Raw genomic sequence first — 23,475 nt, forward strand, 5'->3', positions numbered from 1 at the left:
ATAAAAAGTTTTTAGAGCAATACGATTCCATACTTAAAACACATTTACTTCCATGAACACTCAAGGATGCTATATCATTAGATGTAACAATTGCGGATGAATCATCTGCAAATAGTCGTAATGAATAGTTCTTTTGGGAATGTATACAATCATTAATAAAGATTATAAAAAAGAGCGGGCCCAATATGCTGCCCTGAGGTACGCCGGTGCTAATGGCTTTTTTATCTGATAAATAGGGTCTCTGATTGTAAGTAACTTTTACCACCTGTTGTCGTCCTGCTAAATAATTTTTTACCCATTGTAAAGCTACACCTCTGATTCCGTATGCTTCCAGTTTATCACATATGAGGTTATGATTCAAAGTATCAAACGCACGGCTTAGGTCAAAATATATCCCTACTACTTTCTTTTTATCATCTAAAGAATCAAATATCTCCATTAACTTTGACACAATAGCATCTTGTGTTCTTCCTCCTTTTTTAAAACCAAATTGTTTGTCACTTAGAATATTGTGTCTTTCTATGAAGGAATATAATCTACGATAAAAGGCCTTTTCAAAAATTTTTGAAAACATTGACAACAATGCAACAGGTCTGTAATTATTCATTTTTGATGTATTACCTTTTTTATGTATAGGTACAATTATTGCTGTTTTGAGCTCATTTGGGAAAATTCCCGTACTAAATGAAGTATTTATTAAATTTGTTAACACAGCTATTGTGGTTTCAGGAACATATTTTAATAAATAATACGGTATCCCATCTAGTCCTTTCGATTTTTTATTAGCCACAGATGAAATAATGTAATATACCTCTGGTATTACTACAGGATCTAAAAATATTGAGTATCTATTAAATGGAATATTTTGTAGTCTATTGGTGTTATTATTACGGGTATTTTTAAAAGTTTTTGTTATATTCTGTATTGAATTAATAAAAAAGGAATTGAAACTATTTGCTACATTTAAACAACCTGTTATATTTTCATTTTCAGAGTTTTGTAATGTGTCTGGTAAATTATTTATTTTGTTATTAGGACGATGCGAATTTATTATTTTCCAAGCATCCTTACCTATATTCATCCATGTTTTTAGAATATTGTCATAATAATCTTTTTTTGTTTTTTTGACTAGAATTTTATGTTGATTTTGAAGGATCTTGTAGTGTTTTAGAACCTCAGGGTAAATTTTTGTGATTTTATGCATATCTTGTAATCTTCGGCTACTGGCAATAATTTCATTATTAAGCCAAGGTTTTGGGTGGATGTTTTTTTTTCTATTGATTTTGGTTTTTTTCTTGGTTTGGGAACGCCAAATCAAAATAGTAGTCAAATAGTTGAAAAAATTTTTGGAATTTTTTTGGTTCCGAATTGTTATAAACGTCACTCCATGATTCCAATTGTAACAGATTCTGAAATTTTTCTATATTTTTTTTTTGAGAAATTTGTTTTATAAACTATGCATGTTTCATCCAAATGCACAAAAATCAAATTTTCACAAGAATTTAGAAACTGTGAATATGTTCTCAAAAAAGTAATTTTGTCTGCAATGACATGTTTTTGTTCACATAGAATTTTGCGACCATTTACTTCCCTGTGTTTATAACCCATTGACTTAAGAATTTTGTATAATGTGGTTCGCCCCCCTTTAAATTCCAACTGTTCCCTAGAATATGTCAAAAGAGTATCTACAGTGAAATATTCGTTTTTTTCATTAAGTTGCCAAATTTGTCGTTGCAGGTCTTTCCGAAACATATAATTTGTAAATAAATCCGTTGGTTTTCGCTTGTCAGATAGTGATGTGTTTAAATTTAGGTCCCCTGTTGATAAAATTTTCGCCACAGTTGATGTTCCCACCTATGAGAAAAAAAATTAAAAAATATTTTACAGCGTATTTTTTCATTACAGAAAATATGTTTGAGATCCTCATAGTTCCTTCTTCGAAAGAAAGATCGGGCCTGTCTTTCCGAAACTGCCAAAAACATCTTTTTATTGCAATTTTTTGTTGCAGTAAAACTATTTTAGGGATTTTCTTGTTAAATAATGTCGCAATGATCTGTGAATCTGTCACAATGACAAATTATCTATGCTGACAAAAAACTAAATCATTAAATCAGTTTATCCAACTTAAAGAAAAAATATCAAAGCCTACTTTACAATATAAAGATCGTGAATGGATAATATTTGCTAAAGAAAGAACTATGAAGTAATTGTAAAGTTCATACTGCACGCAAAAGTATTGCCGGTTCGTAGCAACGAAGGATCGCAGACAGCTCCGCCTCCTTATTGCGGGTTTCCATAATCCCTGAACACTTAAATAGAATAAAGTGGACAAAGTTAAAAAATTCAAATTCCAGGTTTGATTACAAAACATTTTGAATTCGAAACGAGAACTTGACATAATGTTTTAAATTAAATAACTCTCACCACTGGTAGGCAACTGCAATCGTGCTCATTTTGATCCGAACATGCTCATGCTCACGTTCTGTTTTTTGCCCGATGACTGTAAAAAAATAAGCCATGGTCTAGAAATCCAGACGTAAAATTGATTTTCCGCCTGTGTTGTGCGATTAGGCGTGCAAAACAATATAAATTTAATTAGTAATTGGGTTACTATGCATTGTCGCAGACAAAGCATGGAGCCAAAAGTTAATTATTCCGTGCAGAAAACATCTGGTAAATTGTATAGCTAACCAATTACAACAGAAAATTAGTGTAAACTTGACTTAATTATGAAACTATTTAATCTATTTAAGTGTTAAAACTTTTACAGAATGTTTCCTAAACTTGTTACATTTAAGACTAAGTAGAAATTGGTGGTCAGTGAAATTGAAATTTCGACAGTTTGTTGTAATTCCAGCATAACCAACGTTTATTTTTTTTCTGGTGTCCTTCACTTATTTTTGCAAACTCTAATTCATGAATAAGAAACTATTAGTCGTTCGTTTCTGTTTTTTATTTTGGTTCGATTTTTTAATGTTCCGATCTTATTATTTTTTCGTTTCTTCAATTTTTCAATTTGCAATTTTTCATTTTTCTGTTCTTACAGTTTTACAAATTGCAATTCTTCGACTTTTCGTTTTTAAAATTTGCAGTGTTTCGATTTTCCAACTTCCGGATGTTTCAGTTTTTAAATTTTGAATTTTTGTGTTGCAATTTCACGCATTTTCAAATTTTTGATTATTCAATGTTCTGATTTTATAAGTTTTCTTTTGACAAATGTGAAATTTTTCTTTTTTTGGATTTTTCCATGTTTTCGGTTTTGAATTTTTTGATTTTTAATATTTGAGATTTTTTAATTTTGGATTTTTCAATTTCTCTAATGGTTTGTAATTTTTCTAGTTTTCATTTTAAATGTGTAAGAATAATAATGGTTTTTAAATTGTTCACTTTTTTAATTTTACGTTTTTTTAAAAGTTTTCAATTATGTATGTATTAGATTTCTGAATTTTCGGATCTTTAATTTTTCAGTTTTTCGATTTACAATTTTTCGTTTCAATTTTTTATTTTTTTTAGTTTTTCAATAATTAGATTTTTCAATGTTTCATTGTTACAATTTTTTGTTTTTTCAATTTTTTGATTCACAATTTCTAGACTTTTCAATTTTTAATTTTTCAAATTTTCGATTCTCCAGTTTTTCATTTCTTCAAATTTTTCGAATTTTTAATGTTCCGATTTTACTATTTTTTGGTTTCTTCAATTTTTCGTTTAAACATTTTTCCGGTGTTTCAATGTTCTGAGTTTTGATGTTTTCTTTTTTAGTGTGGAATTTTTGATATTTGGATTTTCCATTTTTCGGTTTTGATTTTTTTTCGACATTTGAGAAATTTTGATTTTTTCAATTTTAGATTTTTCAGTTTCTCGAATGGTTGTTTTTTTTCTAGTTTTCATTTTAAATGTATAAAAACAATGATTTTTAAAATATGCCACTTTGAATTTTAAAACTTCTTCAGTTATTTGATTTTTCAAAATTTAGGTTTTTAATTTTTCAAATTTTCGATTTAATAATTTTTTGGGTTTTCCAACTTTTCACCTTCGCGTTTTTTATTTTTCCAATGTTTCAGTTTTTGTTTCTTCATTTATTCGGTTTGCAATTTTTCGATTTTCCACCCTTTCGATTTTGCAATTTTTGGCTTTTTTCCGTTTTTTGATTTTTCAACTTTTCGAATTAAAATTGAAAAACTGCGAAATTTGTAAAATTGAAAAATCCAAAACGAAAAACGAAAAAGTATACAATGAAAAGATTGAAAAATCTGAAAACAGGAAATAAAAAATTTGAAAAACCGAAATATCGAAATATTGGAAATTAAAGAAATCGTGAAATCGGATAATTGAAAATTTGAATAAACGAAAAATTGTTATATGAAATGGAGAAAATGAAAATTAGAAAATTGGGAATATGGAACTTGAAAAACTGAGAAATTATAAATTAAGAACTTGAAAAATTGATGAAACGAAAAATTGAAAAATTTGGAAGTCGGGAAATTGAAAAATTGAAAAAATTAAATTAGAAAAAAGAAAAATTATAAAAACGTAACATTAGAAGATCGAAAATTTTAAAAAATAATGAAGTTGTGTAAAAATTGAGAACCTAAAATTTTAAGATCTAAAAATTGCAAAATTGAAAAATTGCAAATCGAAACACTGAAGGAACAAAAAACAAAAAAATTTGAAATTCGAAATAATAATTTTAATAATAATAATTAAAAATCGTACAATTAATTAAAAATCAAAAATTGTAAAATCTAAAAATTGCCAAACTGAAAAATTGCCAATCGAAAGATTGCAGAAACGAAAAACTGAAAAATTTAAAAGTCGAAAAATTGAGAAATTAAAAAAATTAAATTTGAAAAAAGAGAAATTAAAAAACTGAATCATTGGAAAATCGAAAAAATGAAAAAATAATGAAGATGAGCAAACGAAAAATTGGATCTCACAAAATTTTAAAATCGAAGAAAAAAAAAAACAAAAATTTGTGATATAAAAAAATTGAAAAATAAAAATCGAAATTGAAAAATAGAACAATTAAAAATTAAGAAGTTCAAAAATCGAAAATCAAAAATTGTAAAATCTAAAAATTGCAAATCGAAAGATTGTAGAAACAAAAAACTGAAAAATTTAAGAATTGAGAAATTAAAAAAATTAAATTTGAAAAAAGAATAATTAAAAAACTGAATCATTGGAAAATCGAAAAATTGAAAAATAATGAACATGAGGAAACGAAAAATTGCGATATCAAAAACTTATCAAATCGAAGGAAAAAAACAAAAAATTGTGATACAAAAAATTGAAGAAACGAAAAATTATGAAATTGAAACATTGAAAAATGAAAAAAACGAAGAATTGTAAAATCTAAAATTTCAAAATTGAAAAATATCAAATCGAAACACTGAAGAAACGAAGAACTGAAAAGTTTTAAATTCGAGAAATTGAGAAAATGAAAAAATTATAGGTCGGAATACGAAAAACTATAAAATCCAAATATTGAAAAATTTGAATCGAAAGATTGCAGAACCGAAAAAATGAAAAACTTAAAAGTCGAAAAATTGAGAAATTAAAAAAATTAAATTTGAAAAAAGAAAAATTAAAAAACTGAATCATTGGAAAATCGAGAAATTGAAAAAAAATGAAGATGCGGAAACGAAAAATTGTAATGTCAAAAAATTAGTCGAAGGTTATTTCGACATAACCTCCCTCACCACGAGAGTATACAGGACAATAAATCGGGATTTTTCGAAAAATTTAAAGATTTGATTTTGCGAATTTGATTTTTTTATGATAGCCCTTATAATTTAAAATAAAAATATGTATATAAGTAATGTTAAAGTAAATATAAAAGCTGGCGTTGCGCAAAATTTTCGAAACATCGATGTTTTACGCAAAAATTAAATTTAACATAGACAATTAGGGAATGAATCGTATTTAATAATAAGAAACAATCAGATAAACAAAAATAGATATAATATTAAACACAATTATAAAAATGTTACAGAAAAGTAAATACACTTAAGCAAATTCTTTAACATGACGTCATTAGATTGTTGGTGGGGATGATTAACTAGATCTAATAAAAACTGATACATAAGACACACAGACAGACAGACAGACATGTACTTAGTTAAACTTTTGCAATAATTAATCTACATCAATCAAATTAAAAAAGAATAATTCAGGTATATAAGTACTAAAGTATCAAATACTATGAAAGAAGTTTTTTTCTTAGGTCTAACGTTGCTTTATCGTAAAACTTTACTTACAAAAAAAAAATCTCTCAACATAATAGATCTAACTACTCTACCCTAGAAGAGAAACGAAAATTTCCGCCAAATCCCCTAATCCTTACACGTCGGTTTTCCATTTTTGCGTACATAAGCACGGTAGTAAAACTGGCTAAAAAGATAAACCATACTGAAAAACCCCACAACCGCAACCAGTACGAGCCCTTTAGGATAAGGGCAACTTCCACTCGTCAGAGCATTTATACTCAGAAAAAGCATGACGTAGTGTTGAACCTCAAAAAAATAAAATAGTCAGTTATCTAAGTACTACTCAATCGTACTTACAAGCTGCAATAACGTGACGTACTTCTTCCACAACAAGTTCTTGACTCGTTGTCTAGCGCTCTTCAAGTAGTACGTGTACATGACGGCATGAACAAAGCAGTTAACAATAAAGAAAAGCATCGGCGGCCCTACAGGGTACGGCCCTATTGGAAAATACTTCAACAGTACCCAAGAAACCCCAAAAACCAGAATATGGTGGTACACGTGCAAGAAACTGATTTGGTCTTGTTTTTTCCGAAGCACGAAGAAGATCTACGGTACTCTCAATAACTAAAAGTACTACACAAACTAGCGGATATACAGTGTCTAGAAAATCGTATAGTTTGAGGGCGACGTACTGCTGGTGGAGCGTGGTTGTCGTGGCGGTACCTTCGAACTGATCGTCGTCGGGGCGACAGAACATGGACGTCTTATGGGACACCGGGAGGACCTGGAAGTACTCGTTATTGTGGTTCTCGTTTCATGGTACTTACCGTAAGCAGGAGATAGACGTTGAAGAAAATCTGAGAGTAGTTGTAATAGACGAGGACTTGCTTTAACTCGAAAGGTTGGCGGTTTTTCATGAGGATGGACCCGAGTTTGATGGCCAAGAGGTAGCCGGCTATGATGATAACGAGGTGGTATGGGGACTGCGTTAAGATAAAACCGTCCATTTTGATGTCGGTGTTGGGACTAATTTTGTGGAGTAATTGTTTTCGGTATCGATGACCCCTCTCATAAAATTGCTAATGGAAGTATTTTGACTATTCGTTTGTATTAGTTTAAATACAATGGTGGTTCATGTCCAAGGACAATGGATTATGCATATTTGGGTATTGAATAAGCTTAAATAAAGTTTCGATTAAAAAGTTAGAGAATTTGCAAATTTTTGATGGAGGATGAACACGAGGCGAGTACTATGCTACTAAAGTACAGTCAACGAAAATGAGTACTTATTTATTCTAAAGTATACAGAAAATTTACCCTCCATTCGGGTCAGGTCAAGTCATAAATAAATTATTATTATTGGAAAATTGTATATCAACACCAGATTACCCATTCTAGACCAGAAACGAAATTTTAAGTCGCTCCTAGTCCTTGGACTGCGTTTTTTCCCTTTTCTTGATATAAGCCTGGTAATAAAACTGGCTAAAGAGGTACACCATGCTGAAGAACCCCACAACTCCAAGTAGCACGAGAATCTTGGGATAAGAGCAACTCTTAGTCGCCAGAGCATTTAGACACAGAAAGAACATAATGTAGTGTTGGACCTCCAAAGCAAAAAATACACACTTAAACAACACCCATTTCACTTACAATCTGTAACACCGTGACGTACTTCTTTCACACCACGCTCTTCACTCGCTGCTTAGCGCTCTTCAAGTAGTACGTGTACATAACGGCGTGAACGAAGGAGTTAACAGTAAAAAAAAGTAGCGGTGGTCCTCCGGGATGCACCCCGACGGGAAAGTACTTCAGCAGTACCCACGCAATAATAAAAATCAGCAGATGGTGGTACACGTGCAAGAAACTGATTTGGTCTTGTTTTTTCCTCAGCACGAAGAAAATCTACGGTTTAGTCGAATTACAAAGAATATAAATCGCGGTGGCTGATATACAGTGTCTAAAAAGTCGTAGCCTTTAAGGAGGACGTAGTGCTGGTGGACTTTCGACATCGTGGCGACTTCGTCGGGTGTGTCGTCGTTGGGGCCGCAAAACATGTTGATTCTGTGTGCCACGGGAAAAGCTTAGAAGTACCTTTTGATTGTGGTTCTGATTTAGTGGAACTTACCGCATATAGAATGTAGAGGTTGAGAAAAATCTGGGAGTAGTTGTAATAAACGAGGGCTCGTTTTAAATCGAAGGGTGGGCGGTTTTTCATGAAGATGGGTCCGAGCTTGATGGTGAAGAGGTAGCAGGCCACGAGGATGGCGGGCTGATTGGGGGACTGCAACCAAGTAGAAGTGTCCATCTTGGTGACTGTATGCAAATGGTTTAGTAGAGCAGTCGTTTTCGTTATCAAAGACTCATGCAAATGATCAGTTTTGTAGAATTCGCTGATAAAAAGGCTTGGAATTTTGGTTTAAATACAATAGAGATTAATTTTTTCAAGGTAACAAGGAACTTTAAAAACGGCGTATTAAAATTTAAAGTACTACTGCTTCAAAAGGGGAAGGATCTGGGCAATTAATCAAAGGAATCAAGATTGGATTAAGGCAAGGTTTCGATTAATAAAGAGGTCAAAGCCGGCATGTATTAGCCGAAACAATTCTGCTTTTTACATTCTTGACCTTTTGAGGACGTTCTAGAGGAAGACTTTCGTTACATAATGCAATGTTGGAAAAATAAAAGTCTGTTTTTGATGGAAAAAGTCGGATTTATTGTAAAATCGTGGCGATCTTTGGCACGGTTTATGCTTATCTGGTTACTCTTCCTGAGTGATGAAGAAGCAAGAAAATGGAAATTAAAATTGCAAATGTGGAATATTTTCAGATGATGACCATTAGAATTTTAGATTCAATTTTGGTTGTACGTTTGAATACAATGCTCATTTTTGTAGGTGTCAAGGACATGTGCATATTTTCACCCACCTTTCTTAAACTCCATGGGCTGTAATGGATTTTGTAGTTGGTTGTGGTATGGTAGTTACTCTAGGTTCTTGGGAATGGTGTGAGATTAGAGAATAGCAGACGAATTTGTATGCTGTAATTCGATCTCAAAAGTTTTTTATTAATCTAATCAATGCACATCATTACTCAGTCTTAGTACCCGTTGTGAGTCTTGCCTGAATGCCGGTCATTTCCGTGTCAGCGGTGCGTTCGACGATAAATGAAGTATAGTTCGTTATTCCGTAAATTAAATTAAAAAATATGTTCACCTCGTCAAGTGGGGGCGCGCTTGGAATGTTTGAGAAGAAAACATCGTCGACAGCTGTTAAGACTTCTTGTAACATAATAGCGTTCAGCACGAGCTGCACATCCACATCCATCCACGCCTAATTTCGTGCGACCTGACAAATTCCCGAAATCGACTGTTTGTACAGGGCCGTGATAAATGGTCGTCGGCCCCTCCGCTTCGCTAATTGCCGCAGCGCCATCTGCATGCCCCTAGTGCATGTTATTACCGAAAATACGTAAATTGCGGCCGAAATTACACGGCGGCCGCACTTTTCGTCTATTTCATTTGAATAATTCGGCGCAATTAAGGTAACTGTCTAGGTTGGGGCGAACAAAGACAAGTCGCAACAGTCGGGCCGATGTCTTCCAGAGAACGTTTTTAATTTATGGCTCGGGGCAGAGCTTTTGTCGCCAGTTGTACAGCGAGAACGGACCAATTTAGGTTTAAAACGGCCGTAAATCTTGCGGGGGTATTGTTCTAAGACGGGCCGTGTGGAGAGGAAAATCCGGAAGATTAGGGCGGGTGCTGGACAGGGATGGTGCGTTGCGAAACGAAGAGAATAAAGCGGCGGTACCATTGTGTTGTTGGATATTAGTGCGGGGTTTTTATGGAGTTAACGAAAATTGCTCGTGGGTTGAGTTGAGTTGTTCAGGTTGACAGCTGGGTTGACTTTCATAATTTCCATTCAAAATTGTTTTTCGTAGTCTGGCGAAATATCATTAACGTAAGTTAAGAATAAAAACGGTCCTAGGACAGCTCTGTAGCAGCCCTACTGAAATTAATTGATTGGGAAGGAAATACACGGTAATTTACGCAATAACATGTTGTGACAAACCACGTCGAACGCTTTCGGTAAATCAAAAGAAGATATTAAACAGCTTTGTTTGTGTTCGAAGGCTGATAGTATTTCATTACATAAACAACTAATAACAGCAACAGTAGTCGAACGTTTACTACGAAATTCAGATTGAGAACGGTTAAAAAGTGACCCGGTTTTCAAAAATTTTGTCAGTAGTGGGATTCCCATTGTGGGAACCATTGATATTGGACGGTAATTAATTAATTAATTATCTTTGTTCCAGCAGCTTCGTTTCTTAAAACAGAAACAACTTGAGTTGCTTGGGAATTATGTTCCGCAAACAAATATTTATTAACACAGTTACTGGAACAATGATTGAATTTGAAATTGTCGTTATCAAAACAATCTTGTTTTAGATATTCTAATTTCTTATTCTATGCTGATAACCTGAAGAACTTTAAAACAATTCAGTCTGTTAACGATGCATTCGAGTTACAACTTGATCTGGACATGATTGGACAGACAATCTTCCTAGAGGAAGTAAGTTATTGTCTTAGGCAACTAAGCAAAGACACCCAGGGCCCCCAAGATTCTTAAATAACTAAGCAAAAGACACTCAGGGCTCCCGAGATTCTTAAGCAACTAAGCAATTAAGCAACTTAGCAATTAAGTAACTAAGCAAATGACACTCAGCCCCCCCGAGATTCTTAAGCATCTAGGCAAAAGACACTCAGGGCTCCCGAGATTCTTAAGCATCTAGGCAAAAGACACTCAGGGCTCCGGAGAATCTTAAGCAACTAAGCAAAAGACACTCAGGGCTCCCGAGATTCTTAAGCATCTAGGCAAAAGACACACAGGGCTCCTGAGATTCTTAAGCATCTGGGCTAAGGACACTCAGTGCTCCCGAGATTCTTAAGCATCTGGGCTAAAGACACTCAAGGCTGCGGAGAATCTTAAGCAACTAAGCAAAAGACACTCAGGGCTCCCAAGATTCTTAAGCATCTGGGCAAAAGACACTCAGTGCTCCCGAGATTCTTAAGCATCTGGGCTAAAGACACTCAGTGATCCCGAGATTCTTAAGCATCTGGGCTAAAGACACTCAGGGCTCCCGAGATTCTTAAGCATCTAGGCAAAAGACACTCAGGGCTCCCGAGAGTCTTAAGCATCTAGGCAAAAGACACACAGGGCTCCTGAGATTCTTAAGCATCTGAGCTAAAGACACTCAGGGCTCCCGAGATTCTTATAATAATAATAATAATAATAATATTTATTAATATCAGGGACATACAAACGTGTTTGATATTCGTCATTGAAAAGTGGAGACATGTACAATAGAATTTGATAAAATTTATATAATCTAGTCACAAACACAAAAATTATAGAACACAGTAACTACATGATACACATATACATATAAACTAATATTTCAAATTAATATGATTCGTGAGAATTCTTTTAATGTGTATAATTCAGCTTTTACCAATTTATGTTTTACTTGCTTTTTGAAAACACTTAACTGCATTGCTCTATAGTTCTGAGGTAACGAATTATATAATTTGAGGGATTGGTAGTAACAGCTGTTTTCAAACAGTGTTGTTCTATGACGTGGATAACGGTAGATCTCCGTTTTTCTTGTGCAACTTTCGCTGATTAAAGCTTTTTGAAAATAGTTTTTATGTTGTTGATGAAAACATAGACATTCGTAAATATATAACCCGGTTTTCGTTAATATATTGTATTTTTTGAATACACCCCTACACGAATCCGTCATTTTTAAACCTGCTATTATTCTCATCGCTCTTTTTTGCATAACAAACACTTGATTGTTATCAGAATTTCCCCAGAACATGATACCATACTTAAGGATAGAAAAGAAATGACCGTAATAACAACTTAATAGAGTTTCGAGGTTGACTACTTTTTTCAGTTCTCTAAGCATGTAACACACAGTACTAAGTTTTTTTGTTATACTCTCAAAATGATAGTTCCATGTTAAATTTTCGTCAATTTCGACCCCTAGAAAATTTACGTGTGGCTCGAGATTTAGCGTGGTCTTATCAAGTACTACCTTTTTGACATAATTATTGTTGTTATTAATGTGATGGAACAGCATTAAATGTGTTTTATTTTCGTTGAGTTTTAGACCATTTGTGTGAAACCAAGTTCGAAATTCTGGAAGTATGAAATTTAGTTTTTCGGATAGATCTTTTAAATTTTGTCCTTGTATTAGTACACTAGTGTCATCTGCATAATTTATTATATGTGAATCAGTTTTTTTAATATTATAGGATAGGTCATTGATGTATACGAGAAATAATAACGGACCGAGTATACTTCCCTGCGGAACACCACAAGCAATCTTTTTTTCATTAGATAAGTATTCATGTCCGTTTTTTGCAATATTAACTTTTTGTATTCTATCTCTTAAATACGAATCCAGTAAGTTGTGTGCATTACCTCTTACACCGTAGTTTTCCAATTTGTTTAATAACAGTTTATGGTTGACATTATCAAAAGCTTTTGATAAGTCCAAAAAAACACCTAAACCAACGTTACTTGTGTCAATAATGCCGTATACATTTGTTATGAATTGAAAAATTGCTGTGATAGTAGAAAGCTTTGTCCTAAATCCATGCTGACTATTTGACAAAATATTTTTTGCACTAAAGAAAGATATAAGCCTCTCATAGATAATTTTCTCAAAAATTTTCGCAAAAGAACTGATCAAACTAATTGGTCTATAACTTTCCACTGAAAAATGGCAACCTTTTTTATAAAGGGGCTTAATGGTAGAGATTTTTAATTTGCTTGGAAAAATACCTTGTTCAAATGACCTATTTATTATATACTTTAGTGGATCTATAATAAAATGTGCAATTTTTTTAATTGTTACACTTGAAATTTGATCATATCCGGACGAATATTTCGGCTTTAAATTTCGAATTGCTATCTCGACTTCGGCTTCTGTGACAGGCAATAATAAAAGGGATTCAGGTAATCTTCTGATTTTTAATGGATAGTCGTTCGAAATATTTACATTGCTTCCTATCGATAAAAAATAGTTATTAAAAATTTCAGCCGCTAGTTGAGGATCTTTTATAGTTTTATTATTATCAGTGACAAGTTTTGTAAATTCGTGAGTGTCTTTTTTATTTTTTATATTAGTGTTAATTATATTCCACATAGTTTTTGATTTATTTTTGGAACTGTTTATGAGTTGGTCATTAAGAAGTTTCTTTTTTTCTAATAAAAGCTTTGAGTAATACTTTTTGTATTCATTGTAAACAGGTTTAAATGATCCATTTATAGAACAACAATCTGCCAAAAAAGAGACTGTGTTTTTTATATGTGACAACTCTTCATCCATCCAGCAATGCTTATTGGCGCTTTGTTTACGTTTTTTAACAATGGGAAAACTTTGATTGTAATAAGTTAAAATTGTTTGTATAAAATTATCATACTGATTATCCACTGTAAGGGCTTTATATACACACACCCAGTTTTCATTTTCTAACAAAGTAAAGAAAGTTTGATAATTTTGATATTTGAACTCACGACCATATTCAAAACTAACCTTAGATGTTTTTTCTTTTGGATACAGCAGTATTTGACCTAGATGATCAGAAATGTGGGCATTAATAACTTTTCCTTGAAAGTTTGAATCTTTGTATACATAAATATTGTCAAGACAAGTTGCTGATTTACTTGTAACTCTAGTAGGATCTTTTATTAATGCGCACATGTTGTAGCAATTTAACAAGTTCGTAATTTTCTCCTTGTTTTGTTTGTCTAACATGTCCACATTAATATCACCGGTTATAATTATTTGTTTATTTTTTGAAGAGGAAGTAAGAAGCTCGATAATATTTTCTAATTTCCTCATATAGATGTCTAAATTCGTCTTGGGAGGTTTATATATTGCTACAATTACAAATAATTCACCTTTTATAGTAAACTCAGCACAAGAACATTCAAAAATGAATTCTTCGATGAAACAATTAATTTCTAGGCGTACGCGTGCACTACTAATTAATGATTTATTTTTCATAGATGCATAAATGGCGACACCACCATGCGATGTGGTCTTTGATCTACAAAATGACGTAATCAACTTATAGTTTTGAAGATTGTATGCACGGATACTATCTTCGGTTTGCCAATGTTCTGAAAGTACGACGATATCAGGATTATTTATTTCTTCTAGAACTATGTCTAAGTTATGTTTACAGTTGGAAAGGCACTGGACATTTTGGTGAAAAAGTAGAGCTTCAGTACATCTTGGAACTTTCGCACTGTTGTCATGTAGCTGATTACCTTGTGTAATAGTGGAGACATAATTAACGTGTGGCTGTAAATTTTGAACCGACGTTATCACGTTTTGCTCCGGAATAATTTTGACATTAGTTGTTAAATTGTCGTTGCTTTTTGTGTCGAAAAAATTCGAACTTTTTTATTAATACGTCTTTAGGCCAATTTTCCGGCTTATAAAGATCATTTAGCAATGTTATATCGGCTCCTACCTTAAAGGATATGCTACTGGCATCCTCTCTTTTGGGAAGAGCCTCCACAATAAACTCGTAACCGTCATATTTGTTTGTTAGATAATTATTCACTTGCTGAGGCGTGGTATCCGCCCGAGTCCTACCAACATAAATCCAAGCCCTTTTCGCTGCCGCACTGAAGCTGTTAACGGAGCCGGAATTTAGTTGTTCGTTCCCTCTAATTACAAGAGTGGACTTTCTTTCTTGTGTATTGTCGGTCAGCTGAGTTTGTTTGGGCTTTTTCTGTTTTTTCTTTAAAAAAATAAAAAAAAAAAAAAAAAAAAAAAAAAAAAAAAAAAAAAAAAAAAAAAAATAAGCATCTGGGCTAAAGACACTCAGTGCTTCCGAGATTCTTAAGCATCTGGGCTAAAGACACTCAGTGCTCCCGAGATTCTTAAGCATCTGGGCTAAAGACACTCAGGGCTCCCGAGATTCTTAAGCATCTAGACAAAAGACACTCAGGGCTCCCGAGAGTCTTAAGCATCTAGGCAAAAGACACACAGGGCTCCTGAGATTCTTAAGCATCTGGGCTAAAGACACTCAGGGCTCCCGAGATTCTTAAGCATCTGGGCTAAAGACACTCAGTGCTTCCGAGATTCTTAAGCATCTGGGCTAAAGACACTCAGTGCTCCCGAGATTCTTAAGCATCTGGGCTAAAGACACTCAGGGCTCCCGAGATTCTTAAGCATCTGGGCTAAAGACACTCAGTGCTCCCGAGATTCTTAAGCATCTGGGCTAAAGACACTCAGGGGTCCCGAGATTCTTAAGCATCTGGGCAAAAGACACTCAGGGCTCCTGAGATTCTTAAACAACTAAGCAAAAGACACTCAGGGTCCTCGAGATTCTTAAGCATCTAGGCAAAAGACACTCAGGGCTCCCGAGATTCTTAAGCTTCTAGGCTAAAGACACTCAGTGCTCTCGAGATTCTTAAGCATCTGGGCTAAAGACACTCAGGGCTCCCGAGATTCTTAAGTATCTAGGCAAAAGACACTCAGGGCTCCCGAGATTCTTAAGCATCTGGGCTAAAGACACTCAGGGCTCCCGAGATTCTTAAGCATCTGGGCTAAAGACACTCAGTGCTCCCGAGATTCTTAAGCATCTGGGCTAAAGACACTCAGTGCTTCCGAGATTCTTAAGCATCTGGGCTAAAGACACTCAGTGCTCCCGAGATTCTTAAGCATCTGGGCTAAAGACACTCAGGGCTCCCGAGATTCTTAAGCATCTAGGCTAAAGACACTCAGGGCTGCCGAGATTCTTAAGCATCTGGGCTAAAGACACTCAGTGCTCCCGAGATTCTTAAGCATCTAGGCAAGACACTCACGAAAAAATCTTATACTTCAAATCTTTTACGAACAAAGCTATGTGATTTGCCAAAATCAGTCCTATCTTAATAAGTACTAAATAAATTAAAGTAAAGAAAATTAATTAAGTAAATTTTCAGGAGCCTCCAAAATCTTTTCAAACACTTTCACAAAACACCAGAAGCATAAAGTGTTATTTACAGATTTTAGTTTAACTAATAAGAGAGTATCACGAATATCAACCCAATCGCAGTCTTATTATCCAGAGAAATACAAAAGCAATTCACAAAAAAGTACATCTCAAAGGGGTTAAAATGATATTTGAAGAGCTTATGTATCATGGTTTAATTTCTTCGATTTTTTCTGCAAAAATAACAAATAAAAAGAATGCCCTGTAAACTCAAGAAAAGAGAGAGTGGGTGGATGAGCGGGGCTAGTACCTGCTTAGATAAAACTGATTTGGGCCAATGGCATACCCTCTCTTTTCTTAGGGGCTATGTCATTTGCCTAAATCAGTTTTATTTTAGCAAGTACTAGGTCTGCCCACCCACCCTCTCTTTTCTTAGAGGCTATGTCATTTGCCAAAATCAGTTTTATCTTAACAGGTACTAGCCCCACCCACCCACCCTCTCTTTTCTTAGGGGCTATGTCAATTGCCAAAATCAGTCTTATCTTATCAAATACTAGTCCCGCCCACCCACCCTCTATTTTCTTGGAAACTATGTGATTTGCCAAAATCAGTCTTATCTTAACAAGAACTAGGCCCGCCCACCAGCCCTCTCTTTTATTAGAAGGTATGTTATTTGCCAAAATCAGTTTTAACTTATGCTTTTAAAATTTTTTGTTTGTGTATAGCACTCTAAACTAGAGATGTACCGACTGTAGGTCTGGCCGACTAACCGACTAGCCGATTGTTCGGCCAGTAAAAACCGACTAGTCGGCCGACTGTTCGGCTTTGCTAAAACCGGTTTATAAATGCGACAGTGTGTTTTTTTTTTCTATTTCTCTGACGACCTTAAAAATTTGTTTTATTTTAATAAAAGGAATAACTAAAGTTCCTTTATTTTCCAAAAAATGTATTAAATTTGTTTGGATAATTTTAACATTTAATTTTTTTGTAGTAACTCAGTACAAAACCTAAAAATTGAAAAAATAAAGAAAATAAAAACTCAAACTAAAAATTCAAAAATGGAAAAATTCTAGCATCGTAGAATTGAAAAAGTGAAAAATTTTAAGTCTTAATTATTATTATTATGCAAATCAAAAACTGAAATAAAAATTGAAAATCGAGAAACTGAAAAATCTAAGGGTCATTTTATACAATATTTTAACTGAGATTAAGTTGATCCCGCATTTAACAAGGCCATTAGCGACGTCTGATTGGCGTAGAGTTGGTCACATGGTAGTTTACCCTGGTGTTAAAAATTAAATCGCAATTAAATATTTAATTGAGGTTCTGTAAACCGGGTTTAATTGTTTTATACTCGTATACTATTTTAATTTTAATAAAAAAAGCCGACCGATCGGCTGTTTAGCCGACCAGTCGCCGACTGCGAGCCGACGATGAAAAACGGCCGAATAGTCGGCTTATTCGATCAGAGAGTTTCCAATGGCAAGCGTCGATTAATCAAGCCGAAATGTAGGAAAGTGTTTCATAATATCTTTTTCTAACATTGTTACAGTTGTGGATTTTTTTCCCGTCAATAGATTATTATTATTAAATTTTCTTTAAAATTCCAGGGTCTTCATTAACCATTTTTCAAAATTTATTTCTGCTCAAAAAGTTGACCGCTTCTTTGCCAATTTCCACCCGCATTTTTTGCTCTCGACCCGCCGTCGCCACAAAATTGAAATTCCCGAAAGGAAGCGCCTCATTACGCAGGTAAGAATCGCGTCCACTCGCGTCCCAAAATCCATCGTCCCATCATAACCATTACTGTCTCCTTCATGGTTTATGCCCGCCGTAAACTGCACAGGGCGGACCATTAAAAATTTATTACAGCCTGCGTAAAAAATTCCGCGCCGAAAAAATCGGACCAGTCCCGCACAAAGCAAACATGTGTCGCCCTTTGTCTCTTCCCTTGTACCCCTCAGATTTAATAATATTAAGGGCATGATAGCGTCATTAGCAGGGGTCATTCTGACACGCCGAAATAAATTGCGCCGATTAGTCCCTCTTTGTACGGTACGCTGTCCATTTGTCACGCTTTGTTTAAAAATGGACCGTGCCCTTTTGTTTCGCATTGCCTTTTGCTGATTTGAATACGAATAGCTCCTACCTGGTAGAGATAGAGTCGCGACAGGGACGTGTGACAGTTCCGACTTTCTTCGGAAAGAATGGGATTTTGTACGCTCGGATGGGCTGGCCGGAGGTGTTGATCGATTTCGGGGTTTTGTTACGAAGACACGCAACGATCAAGAAAGTTTCGGAAAAGTGGGTCTGGAAAGCGGAGACGGTATTGTTGGCGGAACCCTTCGGGCACCGGGAGGTAATTATGGGCTTTATGTGCTATAAAAAGTAACATTAAAGAGGTAAAAACGGTTATTTAGTTAATTGTAGCCATCGGGACGTCAATGGGACAATAGATATGTCTGGGAGGAGGGTAACGAGGAAATCGGACCGTCTTTAACACAAGTGGCCCAAAGATATAATAGACTTCCAACAGCTTCTCTGAATGGATATTAATTAATTTCAGGATTTTATTTTCTGAACATAGATCGGGTGTTACCATGGGCGTAGGTAGGAAAATTTATTATTTTACCCTGGGTCCATAACCTGTTTACTTCGCTTCGACAATGTGTGCCCTGGCGTCCACCGCGACCGCGTCAAAGGCGCTCCCAGCCCGGCAAACGTTCTCAGCCGGGCCGCCCAACAGATGCGCCCCGACGCCTCGTGGGGCCGGATGGTCCGTATTGCACCATCAATAAAGAGCGGCACTTCAAAGCCGGCTTGTATATCATAAACCTGTGTTTATTGTAACTCTGCCATATCGTGCCTTTATAAATAACCGTAAAACGGTTTATGGCATTCAGGCGCCTTAATTTAGCCCATCATTACTGTCTCGCCTTGTCCAAATAATCGGTGGTTAATCCTAAAAATTGTTTATTGAAGATGTTTTACGGCCAGTTGAGCGCTTTGATCGACGGTGCGCCGCGAACGGGATACCGGATATACAGCGATTGGACGCGGGTCGGGCGCGTACGGTGGCAGGTAGGCGGCGCGGCGCTTGGAAACATTCGGGCGACATGTGTGTTTTGCAACTAATACCGGGTAAAAGTGTGATTCGAGACTTATCGCTGGTTTAGAAAACTGTGATAGGAGTACGGTAATGCGTCGCTCGAAACCGCAAGTTGGAAAACAAACATCCTCTGGCGAGCGTAGGAACGATTACACTAACGACAATAATGAAATTTTCCATAGGTTTTGTTTTTGCTGGGAGAGCGTCAGCTGGAGATAATTATATTGTTGTAGGCTGATTTCATGGTTTTCGACGTTTCATAACTTCGAAAATGTGCAAAAGTAGGTCTCCCTTTCTATTTCGTTTTTACTAGACAGGTAAATAGTTCTGGTATTGAGTTATTGAAAACAAATCAGAATTTTACAATAACGTTTGCGTTAAAAAGCAAAGTGAAGACTATCGCGATAACACAAGTGGGTCGAAACACAATTGCTGCTATCTTTAGGAGAACTGAGTTTTATTGTCCTGGATAACATTCCGTATCGGTAGATTGTAACTGAAGAACGACTCACTGCTAGAAAACATGGATTAGAATTATATTTACCGCACAATAGCAATATTCAAACGACTAGAGGAATTTATGGTGGAGGAGTTAATTAAAAATGCGAATTTTGCCGTTTCACGACATGGATTTATAAACCGTATCTACCAACTTTTCAAGGCCTTTGATATATCTGTCAATATTTTGTATGAAGAAAAAGTTCTTTCTACATGAACTGGTGTATACTTAACGCACTAACTGATGTTTTCTAGGAGCTTATAACCACTATTTTTATGAATTAGTTCTTTTAATCGAATCCGTCGGACGACTCTCCGTCTGTCTGTCTGCCGAATTTCTTAGGATTTAGTGGTCAATTCCAAATCACACAAATAATTATCTTAATTTCAGATCTAACGTTTTTAAATTATATTCAGAACATTTTGTCGATTGTAGCTTACTACGACGAACTCATTCAAATCAAACTAATTTCTACGTGACATTCTTGCGATGTATAAACATAAACACGTTGAAGTTGTTTTTCTTATCGAAGATAACCTAAGGACGTACAGTAATGGAGTCCATCGGGCAATTTGGTACTTTCAAATTTTCTCTATATTTCATAACCCCTAGACAAGGCCGAAACTAGGGGGAGAGTAGGGGAGGCTCAGCATCCAGATAAGTTATACTTAACCAAATGTGAATTACAACATCGAAAATCAAAATAAAATGTAGTGTTTTATTCAATAAGCGGAAATCAGAGCAATAAAAAAGTCTGGACCGTCGGCATTGTAATCCAGTTATTGCAATTCCTAGAAAACATGTTTTATTTTAGTTTCTATTTCACTCTCACGTCTACAGGTTGATAAGTGTTTATCAATTTCAATTTTAAAAAGTTTCTATCACATGAAGCCACCGAAAAAAATTTAGACCGCGCTGGATTTAGAACAGACTCAGAATAGTCCACTGAACCACTTCTTGGAAAGAAATGCTGGCGTAAAATTTCCAAAATTATGTCCTCTGCAGAAAATCATCGTGGATTTTTGTCATATTTGGAAGTATTCCATGAACATCTTTTTTGATGACGTTAGCAGTGGGATTTATAAACTTACTGTGAAGTTCCCCTTCCATTTGCTCTTTCCGCTGACGTTGCTTTTCGAGGTGAAAATTGTCATTTATAAACTTGTAGAAGAAAAGTAGAGGATTGAAGTTGATTACTACACTAAAAAAATTGACCATTTTAGACATATTTTAAGTTTCTTGTCGAAAAAGTCTACACATACTAAAAAAAAAAGGCAAAATGTGCCCCGCCCACCCGCCCTATCTCAATTGTGATGATTATTTTTATTCTTCGTGAGCCAAGCGGACGAAGTTTAGCTGCAAAATTCGTACTTCTCTACGAGAAATTAAAAACATGTTTTTGAGTATCGTGTTATTCAAAGAATACTTTGTATATTAAGAAAAAAATCCATACCCGCCCCGGTCTCAATTCTCAATTGTTATAAATTTTTCATTAGTTGCCAGATCGAGGGTTGGGGTTTAATTGCATATTTGTCTACAAGAATTTACCATTTTAAACATGTTTTAAGTTTCTTGTTACGAAAAGATGGCTATGTATATTAAGAAACAAGTGGCATAATATAAGCCCCGCCCACCCGCCCTATCTCAATTGTGATGATTTTTTTTTTAATCATCGATAGTCAAAGGAACGCAATTTAAATGCAAAATGTTTTAAGTTTCTAAGAATTAAAAAAAGCATCACAATTGAGATTGAGTGGGTGGGCGGGATTTATATTTTGAGTTTTTTTTTTTTAATATACGTATTATTTTTTAACACGATACTCAAAAACGTGTTTTTCATTTTTGTAAAGAAATAAGTATTTTGCAGTTAAGCTCCGTCCCTTTGGTTCACGGGTGGGTGGGCGGGGTTTATATTTTACCTTTTTTTTTAATATACCTACGTAGCGTTTTTTGAACAACACGATACTCAAAATCATGCTTTTTATTTCTTGTAAAGAAATAAGTATTTTGTAGTTAAGCTCCGTCCTCTTGGTTCACAGCGAACAAATAAATCATCACAATTGAGATAGGGCGGGTGGGCGGGCTTACATTTTGTCCTTTGGTTATAATATAATGTGTAGATTTCTTATTATGAAAAGATGGCTATGTACATTAAGATAAAAAAGGCAAAATATAAGCCCCGCCCACCCGCCCTATCTAAATTGTGATGATTTTTTTTTAATCGTCGACAGCCAGAGGAACGGATTTTAAATGCAAAATGTTTAAAGTTTCTAAGAATTAAAAAAATCATCATTATATTCAAACTGATATAGGCGTCCTTATTATTATGTGAATTAACTGTTAACCCGACTGCATTTAAAATAGTGTGGTGATGAAACCATCCATAACTTGGTCTCCGAAGATAATTACCGTGTTATATATAAATAATGGCAAATAATAATTCTAAGGCCTACTTCAAAAACTTTTTTTTTTGCACACCCGTTATATTATGTCGTACAGTATAATCAAAAGAGCTTACATTAAGTATGTCTGGACATTTCTTTCTACACTTTTGTATCTTAAATTTTGTCTTAACAATTCTCTTCTTATGTCTTATACGATCAATTTTTTTTTCCAAACCTCTAAAACATACTTACCCATGTTTTTTGTTTATACATTTTTTACTTCAATACTTTTTCTTATTTTTCTTTACGTTATTCTTGCCAAAATTTAACCCGATCCAACTTGATCTGACCTCACCCGACTCGATTTTATTTTAGTATTTTCGCTATCCCTGATCTGACCTGACCTGAACACTTCTTAAGTAAGTGTGTTGTTCAAAAAAAACTATATGTATTAAGTAATAAAGAAAGCTAAATATTAAACTCCACCTATACCCCCTCCACAATCTCAGTCGTAATGAATTTTTCATTCGTTGGCAGATCGAGGGGCGGAGCGTAATTGCAAAATCTCTATTTCTCAACAACAATTACCATTTTGAACATGCTTCTTGCTGTGACAAAACGACTACGTAAATTAAAAAAAGGGCCATAGTATTAGCCCCGCCCACCCACCCTGTCTCAATTGTGATGACCTTTTTGTTCGTTATAAGTCGGAGGTGGAATTTAATAAGAAAACAAAAAAATCTTTGACTGTAATTTCTATTTAATATTCATAGTTATTCTTTGAACAACACGATACTCATTTTTAATTTCTTGTAAAGAAATAAGTATTTTGCAGTTAAGCTCCGCCTCCTTGGTTCACGACGAATAAAAAAATCATCACAATAGAGATAGGGCGGGTGGGCGGGCTTATATTTTGCCTTTTTGTTTTAATATGTGTAGACTTCTTTTCACAACATGAAAATTAAAACATGTTTAAAATGGAAAATTTGTATAAATAAATATCGAGTTTGCAATTAGGCTTCGCCCCATAATTGGACGAATATTTTTTTTTATTTTTCTTTCCGTAATTCTTGCCAAAATTTAACCCGATCTAACTTGATCTGACCTGACCCGACTCGATTTTATTTTAGTATTTTCGTTATTTCTCTGCCCTGATCTGACTTGACCTGAACACTTTTTAAGTAAGTATGTTGTTCAAAGAAAACTATATGTATTAAGTAATAAAGAAAGCTAAAGATTGAACTCCGCCTATATCCCCTCCACAATCTCAGTTGT

The 23,475-nt window shown here is 34.6% G+C and overlaps 2 protein-coding genes across 2 annotated transcripts in view; one reads left to right on the top strand and one right to left on the bottom strand.

Annotated features, from left to right (window-relative positions):
* The window catches only part of LOC135130886 (protein big brother-like), a 142,398-nt gene that overhangs the window by 41,225 nt on the left and 77,698 nt on the right, over positions 1–23,475 (top strand). The gene's annotated exons all lie outside the window — the stretch shown is intronic.
* On the bottom strand, positions 6,233–7,218 carry LOC135130883 (very long chain fatty acid elongase 2-like). The gene is made up of 4 exons (XM_064058333.1): positions 7,034–7,218; positions 6,862–6,990; positions 6,561–6,812; positions 6,233–6,509 (listed from the first exon to the last, which is right to left on the bottom strand). Exons 1-4 carry the CDS (start codon positions 7,211–7,213, stop codon positions 6,330–6,332), a joined length of 741 nt encoding a protein of 246 aa, XP_063914403.1. The 5' UTR covers positions 7,214–7,218; the 3' UTR covers positions 6,233–6,329.

The sequence above is a fragment of the Zophobas morio genome, unplaced genomic scaffold (genome assembly GCF_036711695.1).
Source record: "Zophobas morio isolate AGI-343-1 ecotype UQ-CSIRO unplaced genomic scaffold, CSIRO_AGI_Zmor_V1 ptg000018l, whole genome shotgun sequence".
In the NCBI taxonomy this organism is placed as follows: Eukaryota; Metazoa; Arthropoda; class Insecta; order Coleoptera; family Tenebrionidae; genus Zophobas; species Zophobas morio.